Source organism: Mercurialis annua, linkage group LG6 (genome assembly GCF_937616625.2).
Source record: "Mercurialis annua linkage group LG6, ddMerAnnu1.2, whole genome shotgun sequence".
NCBI classification, from domain to species: domain Eukaryota; kingdom Viridiplantae; phylum Streptophyta; class Magnoliopsida; order Malpighiales; family Euphorbiaceae; genus Mercurialis; species Mercurialis annua.
The window spans coordinates 31805263-31814259 of NC_065575.1; the positions used below are offsets into that span (position 1 = coordinate 31805263).

Genomic DNA, 8997 nt, shown 5'->3' on the forward strand with positions numbered 1-8997 from the left:
AGACAAATTGCATATTTTTTTTGCAAGCCAAACTTGGATATTTTTTGTTGCAAGTTTGGCTACCAATTTGCCTATTATTGCAACAAAGATATGTAATTTGGCTATTATTACAAAAATTAAAAGGTTTGATTTAAATTGCAACAAATCGTAAAAATTTGGCTTTTTCACCATTAGGCCTAAAAAGAACAGTACAGGTTTTAAATTTGTAGAATTGCAAAAGTAATATTCAATAACTAACTTTAAATCTATTATACATAATGTTTTCAAATAAAAATATAAATATAAAATTTACAATAAAGTTTATATCCCTTATATTTAAGAATGAATACTACCTCATTTGAGTAGAGTCGCCAGATGTAGCATATCCATTGCCATCCCAACATCTATCAAATAAACAGAGGAAAAACCAGGGTCTACTGAATACATAAACAAGACCAAGAATGAATTCTTTATCATACAAGTATAAATGACCCTGTCAAGATAAAGAGTATAACTCTTTCAGAGTTCGTGCTATATAATCGCTCTTCTTCAATTAGATTACATCAGGCGGGTTTCTATTTTCAAAACAAATCAATGTAAACAATCACCACATCATAAAACCAGGTATGGCATATCATGTATCCCTTTCAAATTCTTTTCGGCATTTGAAGAAGAGCAATAAGAAATAGAACTCACACTGAATCGTTCCTATACAATCCCTGTAGATATGCTTGAAGTTGCATTGATTTTCAGTGAATGCTCGGGAATGTACGTTAGACCTGTCCAACCAGTAAATAATACTTGTAAGAACTTGTTAGGTTGGTTATGAGTTATCAGATAACGTGTAAAAGAAGTAAAACAAAAAATAAGAAATATGCGCAGAGTACTTGTAACTTGTATCCATTGGAACAGCATAAACAGCATAATATAAGATATAAGATCAAGCACTTATATTTGCCTGTGGCAAAGAAAACAACAGATGTGGCTAGTCAAAATACTGACAGTCAGATAACAAGATTGGGGGATTCTTGCGTGCAATACCAAACCATGCAAAATTATCGCAAGTTATGGGCTTTACAATAATATAAGCAAGATAGTTTGCATCTGCACCAATGCTGATAGACCGCAATAATCAAAAATGCGTGTAACTTATCATTGGCCATAAATATGTATAACTTCCAGGTTAAAGAATAAGGTGCTGATGATTCATATCATTTTGGCACTTCAAACTGATTTTGTAGCCAGGTTATGTCATTGAAACTAACCACTAATGTGGAGTTTCATTTAAGAGTTCCATCACAAGTAGAACTACCCTAGTTAACAACCCATAAATCATTACTCAACCTCTTTATATGTATGCTCGCATCCAACACAACGAGAAGTATGGTAAATCCATGGGTCAACTGAAGTAACAATTAAATTCACTTGATACTTACAGCATGCAATCTCAATTTGAGTCTATTGGCACAAAATTATCCAAACAAACGTTTTTTTATGAGATACACCATGATGCCTGTGTCTAATGGCAAGGGGAATAGCAAGCTTAAATATTTCAAGGATTCATAAGAAATAAAGAAAAGGCTCGTATTTGAGCATAAAAGGAGAAGGCGCCCAGTTAATATTGATAAAGTCCATATTAAGAAGAAATCAGAAAATGGATGCAAAAATACATACCTTTATCCTTGACATCAATCTGTAACGTGTCCAGAGTAATTATGCCATCAGTCAAGGGAAGTAGCTCAAGCTTGATGGTAGCTGTTGATTGAGCAGGAACACATCTGATCCAACCATACTTTCATTGTCATTTCTGACGACAGAAACCAGAAACAGGAAGAAGTAAAAAAAAGGAAAAACAGAAATGATGCTTTACCCTAAGGGGACTCGACTCTGCAGCCATAGATGCGTGCAACCTAGACCATCACTTGGAACAACATCAGATATGGGGGAAGATTGTTCATTAAAGGAATGGGAGTGAACTCCCCCTTTACCCGTCTGTTTAGGTTTCTCTGAAGGAGGCATAGAACTCAGTCTTTTAATTGCAGTACCATGTCTTTCCCCACCTATTCTGCTTGAAGAATCAGACAAACGAACAAATGGATTCATTGGTGTTGTTGGTGAGCTCAAGGACCCCACTGAAGGAGGAGAAGTAAATGAGGCAGGTGCAAGAACCGTCATAGTAAGATCTTCAGATGTCAAATTTGATGCCTGAAGGGTTAAGACCTGGCAATTTCAATATGGAAATTTTAACCCTGATTAAAGAAACTGAATGGCTAAAATGAAAGGACATGAGACAATGATGGAAAACCAGAATGAGGTAAACCTGAACTGGAAGCTGAGAAGCTCTTTCGCTCGATCCAGAAGATTGTCCCGACATTTCAGATGCAACAGAGATCAAAAGATCCCTTGAGATACGTGGTCGCCAACTAGTTGTCCGCTTGAAAAATAACCTTGACTCTTCATTTAATACAGAAAATATAACAATAAAATGAGAATGGCAAGAAGTTAATCATATTAGGTATGATGAACTAAATACAGAATTGGATGATTACCCGTATAGTTGCATCGGCAGGATACCATTATTGCATACTTATCAGTATCCAAACCATTCCTCCTTCCTTCAATGGGACTGGGTGTGAGGCGCAAACTTGATGATGGAGAAACTTTTTCAGCATGAACTTTTACATTTTGCTGCATAGAGCATGCTGGTTTAAGAATAAAAGAGTGCTCTTCACCTCTCCTGCCATGTGGAATTCATAATCAGCTGATGATAGATAATACCTCTTGCAGAGCAAAAAGCTTTTAGATGTATAAGAGAAAATTATGTTCATAGAATCCCAGTCTAAAAATAAAATCGAAAAATTCATAAAATTGTCATAAATCATAAAGGTAATATTCATCCATCATACTGCTAAAGTAATATACTTTCTGCTTAGATATTTGTTGTTTTGTTTTCATCTATTAAAAAGAAAATGACATATAGCATAACCATACACCTAGTTGTTTTGTCAGACATTTAAAAAAATTAAATGCATAGTGTTTCTAGAAGACATCTAAGCATCGAAAGGTTGGCTTAGCAGTAGGACAGGTTAGTAAAGGCAGGCTCACATTTAAATTTTAAGAAGCCACAATCAACACATAGAAATGCAGCATTTGTCCACAGAACTAAACTGTGAATTGGCAGCAAATCCAATTGCAACACACCATTAGAAAGTATAGGAATAGGCTTTTGCACAGTCCTAGAATCAATGAAGACAACAGATGAGCATCACAGCCACAGCTTCACTACAAACATAATCCTAATGCACACATGCCGAGTAAACTTAATTATTTCTCAAGAATGAAGCAAAGGAAATGTTCCAGTGAACGACAGTTACATACCAAAAAGTCCTTACCTTGAACTTAATAAGGCTAGGTATGTTGGGATTACCTAAACACGCAGCATCAGTGTGTGCAAAATATTAAAAAAAACAGTAAACAGCCACCACCAACAACTAGACAACTGCTTTAACGGGACAATATTCAGTTACAACCAATTAATGAATGTACAGCACCTAGAGCAAACAATAACCTGAGGGGTAGATTTGGCAAAGAGTGGTCATTTCCAGCTTCAATGCAAGCAATTGGCAATGATGAAGGTGATACACTTTTCGAAGCCTCCTCAAATACGATTGTTATAGCATCTATGTATACAACTATATCTGGATTACTTTCTGGAGAAACATTCTGCAAAAAAGAAGGAATTGAGAAATGTTGAAATCAGTCCAATAAGCAACTAGACTGACGAGCTATATCATGTGATATTCAGATAAAAGAGAGTAACGATGCAACAAATATATTTGAAGGCAGTCCAATAAGCACCTTTATCTGAACACAGAGAAGGTCGTCGGTATTGCAGTCTGCAGCAAATGAATGAATTTCTACCAGTTGAACAATTTTAAGTTTCCTTCTCCATCTTCGTCCTGGAATATAGATGCCTTCTAGCCCACAACGAACAGAAAATCTTTCTCGCTCTAATGATACACCTCGAAAAGATAAAAGACCTTCACCCCCAGATTTTTGACCTTTCCAGAACTTCTGAGATGAGTACTGATTCCAGTCTCCAAGGTCAAAGCTAGGCTTAGAACTTTGGGTTTTAACAGGTTGAGGAGATGATGTAGTATTTTGAGGCAATGATGACATGGAGTAACTTCTGAAATGAGAGAATAGCTGAGAACTGGAAGGAGAAGGCTTGTGGGAAGAGGCAACTATTCCTGAACCAGAACCTAAACGAGTAGGAGATAGAGAACGAGCTGGAGGAGGAAGAGTGTTATCCAAAGGAAGCAGCCATTTTAACAACTCACCACATGGATCATAATGCATGCCATTTATGTTGTCTTGATTCTCAGGAGACAAATTTTTTTCCTGATATTTCTCAAATTGAAGAATCTCAATGATAGGATCTCTCAAAATATTAACACCAATATTAACTTGTAAAAGCACCTGCATCCTTCCAAATATAGAAATGGAAAGAAAATCAGTAGTCTGACTACTTAAAATAAACATAGTGATAGCATCATACTGTCATAAAATATAAAGTAGGAAGTGAATTGCCTGCTATATCAATGACATCTTATTCCATAGCTTATGAAATTGTATCACTTAAATTTACATGCAATTTATTGCATGATTTCGTACTAATGCATAGAAATTTTTTAATTTTCATAATATCCAGAAGCCCACCAAAAAGGTAACGAAGTTGTATGTCACCTCTTAGTAAATTAGTAAAAAAACTGCATAATGCATGAAGCAAATGAAGGTACTCGTGACTTACAGATTTGAGTTTCTACTCGAAAAACATTAAGCATAATAGGATATTTCTTAGCAACTTTCTAGATGCAAAAAGAACACGCAACCTAAATCCATTCACAAAGTCTTGATTTTAGCTTCTTAAGCATTAGAAACCAAACCATTCATGCAACTTAATTATAAAAAGAGCAGGTCTAGAGAGGATGTTTTAATTAGTTTAACAAAAGAATACTGTCATTATTAGAATCAAAAATATCCTTAGACAGTAATTACAGATAAAGAGGACAAAACAATTTTGTCTAAAACAATAACAAAGCTGAAATATATGTAACATATCAGTTGTTCGTAGAAATGTTTTCAAGCAACTAATAGACAAGACAGAATAGAAAGCCAATAGGTGGAGTTGTATTAGCGCAATTCAACTTTCCACACATTTCTGATGATGAGAATATGTGTACTTTTATGTGGATATTGAGAAAACAAAACGTGGAAAAAGTGGGACTAGAACTTGCGTAGTTCAATTATAAAACACCTAGTTTAAAAAACCATGAATGACCAATTCTGATATTCATTGCCCATGTCCCAACATATAAGGCAGAAACTTCAAGCACAACTAAATGGCTTATATTTGTATGTACGGCAGAAACCGAAAAAACCAAAATCCTTAGAGTAGCTATCAATGCAAGACCTCTATAAAATACAAAAGTGAAGGCTGGACATTTTTCTTGAAAATCAATCATAACAGAATGATCAAAAGTGGAGAATGTAGACGTTATCAGTCACATACCACTATGTCTCCATTAGGAAGAGAGAAACAATTGACAGAATTCCTTGCTGCTCCACCAGAAACATTGGCATCAAAATTTCCTCTATCAATAAGAGCAACAATTCGGGACATGTCATCTGCAGTGGAGTTCTGACCATCCATCTCAGAAGATTTGGAATCAAAACTACCTCTTTTTGACCAAAGTGGCTCCCCTGCATCGGCAATCCTAACAAAAAAGTGAGAGTTTCTAAATCTTTGCAATAATGTTTCAGTTTGTCTTTTATGATCTTCCATTCTGAGGAAAGATTCACTGGCAGATATATCTTTTTGTGAATCAATCTCTGGTTTTAATGGCGTACTTCCATTTTGATCTACAAATTGGCCATCTGAGCTCACTTCGCCTTCGCCTTCTCCTGATCCCAAATCTTTTTCATCCCTCACCTTCCCATTTTGTTTCTCAGGGCTTTGTCCAATGCCATTTTTAGACATCACAGCAGCAACTTTAAATGGAGTAATAATTTCTGTAACCTGCTTACATGCTGACAAGCATGCCAGGATATGAACCTGCTCACCTGAAATAGAAATAGAGTTCAGGTAAATTGATCACAAGGTCTCTGGCATGCATAATAATTGATGCATGTCAGAACTGGATCAACCAAGAGATTACAAAAGATAGGCACCAGGAAAAACAAATGATCGATCCAGGGAGCGTAATGAATGTATATCTGGTACATTATTCCAACCATCAGGAAGTTCCCCTACAAAAAATGTTTCAAATGTAAAATACTGCATTAAACATACATGAAGACATTCAAATAGCGCATAACAAACATAAGACAACATATACAAAAGTGAAATAAAATAGTTGCGTGCAAATGTATTAGATATAGAACTAATGTGAAGAACAAATCCAATTTGAATGAAGATGTCAGAATAATTACTTTCACGAGTGATATTGAGGAACAAGGGCCCTTTGACCATTACATGGTAGGGATGATGACTATAGTAAGTATAAAAATTTATAATAACAGTTTGCATTGTTTGATCATATAACTATTTCAGAAGAGTGAAACTTTTGAACAAGGGCACTTTGACCAACACATGGTAGGGGTGATGACTACAATAAGTTTAACAGTTCAATAAAACTGCTCATAACAGTTTGTATTTGCTTGATTATATGACTAATTCAGATGATAAATACTTGTGTTCCAAGAGTGAACCAATAAATAGAACCCCAACAATATTACTATGAATATTCTTTAAATAGAGGAAGGCTCTAAACATCTTTATGATGGTGCCATCCTTTTGGATAATGTAGAGGAGAGGTCACAAATGGAAACATGAACCAACCAAAATGTACTCTACCCAGATCGTGGCTAAGCTGAAAATTCTAGCACACTTCCTTACTTGATGAAAAAACACCAAACCAATCACAGAGAACTCCATAATTTTGTTGGGTTGACTACCTAGATGCACCATAATTAGTGAACCAAATTGACAAGTTGACAGGAATTCATTGGGGATATTCACAAAGCACAAACATAAATTTTACAGAAACCTAGCAGAAAATGATTGTGAATCTCACTAGTAATTTTCTTAATATAAGAAGTAAATTGACAATAACAAACCACAAAATAGGTAAGAGATGGACACTTTTGGCTAGACAATAAGAATATCAATCACACATTAAAAGGCATTCTCATGGTGAGAACACTTTTTGATGGTTAATTGAGCATCCAAATATTAATTTCGGACAATCATTCCCTAAGCATAACATGATGACTGCCTATGCATAGGATCATAGAAGCTACTTATTCAATAAACTCAAAGAAGCAAACATCAAGAGCGGAGGATCATACCATGTGGAATAGTAATCCACCCTTCTTCTTCGGAAACATCAGAGTGATTCTCCATAGCAAAAGACTCATTTTGTGCACTCACGCCAGGGGCAGCAGGCGTACCATTCTCACCTTCATTGGTAGAAGATCCCTGCGCAGTCCCGTCATGGAGAGTTGCAACAGGAGACGGCGACTGTGGAAATGAATCTTCAGCTATAAGGCCTTCTAGAGTTGCTGTTGGCTTAGCGGAAGCGTACCGCGAGTCCATTTGAAGTTCATGTATAGGAGGAAGACCATGTTCCGTTGGAACTACACTGTGTGTAGTAGCATTAGCAGTATACCTTTGTAGAAAATTCATTATTACAAGTAGCTGCATACAAATTACAAAAATGAAACAAACTATCAAATGAAACTCCAAACAAATTGGAAATGAAAATGGCAAGAGATCAAACACAAAAGCGTAAATGAAAATGAAATGCGTTATAATTAACCAAATGAGTGAAATTTTGAGTGACTATTGAAGCTATTGAAAGGAAAATGAAAATCTAGAAGATATGCAGAATCTAATGATCATATTAATTGAGAGTGATCGGAAGTGATAATTACCTGATCGGAAATTGGCCTGAAAACTGAGAGAGATCCACTTCTCTCAGCGCAGAGACAGAGATGGTGCAGAAGAGCTTTTCGGGCCTCAAAACTTCTCTCTTTTTCTACTGAATTCTGAACTAGGCCTTATCTTCTTGGGCCTATTAATTCCTACATAACCCTGCTACAACAAGAAAAAGGGGTTTTTAGACTATAGTACCCTCACAGTGGCAAAATAATATCATCGGTACCTATTGACTAAAACCTATTGAAATATAAGTTTGACTAAAATTTATTGCAAAAATAAAATTTATGTTTTGAAAAATATGATTCCTCCTAGCTAAGTAAACTGAACACGCTACCAGAGGAGATTGTTGCCTAGCCACCATCTTGTGCGGCGGAAGCATCTGGCCGTCACCTTCATCCTCGTCCTCATCTATCTCATCAAACTCCTTATGCTTCCTACTGTGAAGACGCCGTTTGAGATGTTGCCGCGAAGATGCAGTGGAGGAAGGAGGGCTGTTGTGGAGGTGATTTTGGTTGTGGAGGTGATTTTAGTCCAGCGGAATATGTCGAAGGTGAGATCGAGGTCTGATTGTGCTCGGAGGGCAATGTTGACGTCGGCTGAGTGAAGCCTGGTTTGAGAGTTTGGGTCCAGGTTTCGAATTGGGTTTCGAGTGGGGTTTTGGTTCGGGTTCTGATTGGGAGGTTAGGAGAGTGTTCTACTGGGGAGAGTTGGGGGTTTTGGGTGGTGGGTGAAGAGGAGATAAAGCGGAGACAGATTGGTGAAGGTGGTGAACGGAGACGTTTTGAGTTGTTGAGAGTGGAAGTGAGCAAGCGACGCAAGGTTCTGGTTTGAGATTTTGAATCTTGTTTTTTCCGAATGATTCTTTGGTGTACTTGGAGATACACTAACTCTGACCTGCTAGTGGTAAGCTGCTACTGATTTGCAGGCTTGTGTTTTCCGACACTGCTATTTGAAAGATTTTACATGGGCAAGGTGGAGAAGCAAATTTAGGCTCTATCTGGGTGATTCACTGCATC

At 36.7% G+C, this 8997-nt stretch overlaps 1 protein-coding gene across 3 annotated transcripts; it reads right to left on the minus strand.

The window, feature by feature from the left end:
- Window positions 1–294: 294 nt before the first annotated feature.
- LOC126687200 (uncharacterized) lies at window positions 295–8092 on the minus strand. 3 transcript variants are annotated; one of them, XM_050381645.2, is made up of 12 exons: window positions 7975–8085; window positions 7390–7738; window positions 6211–6288; window positions 5552–6102; window positions 3838–4458; window positions 3548–3702; window positions 2529–2716; window positions 2300–2433; window positions 1850–2199; window positions 1654–1757; window positions 676–758; window positions 295–383 (listed from the first exon to the last, which is right to left on the minus strand). In XM_050381645.2, the coding sequence occupies exons 2-11, from the start codon at window positions 7724–7726 to the stop codon at window positions 688–690; spliced, it is 2589 nt and encodes an 862-aa protein (XP_050237602.1). In that variant the 5' UTR covers window positions 7727–7738; window positions 7975–8085; the 3' UTR covers window positions 295–383; window positions 676–687. The 3 variants fall into 3 exon arrangements, with proteins under 3 accessions (XP_050237602.1, XP_050237603.1, XP_050237601.1); XM_050381646.2 differs by having other exon boundaries at window positions 295–472; XM_050381644.1 differs by having other exon boundaries at window positions 369–758; window positions 7975–8092.
- Between the last annotated feature and the right edge of the window lie 905 nt (window positions 8093–8997).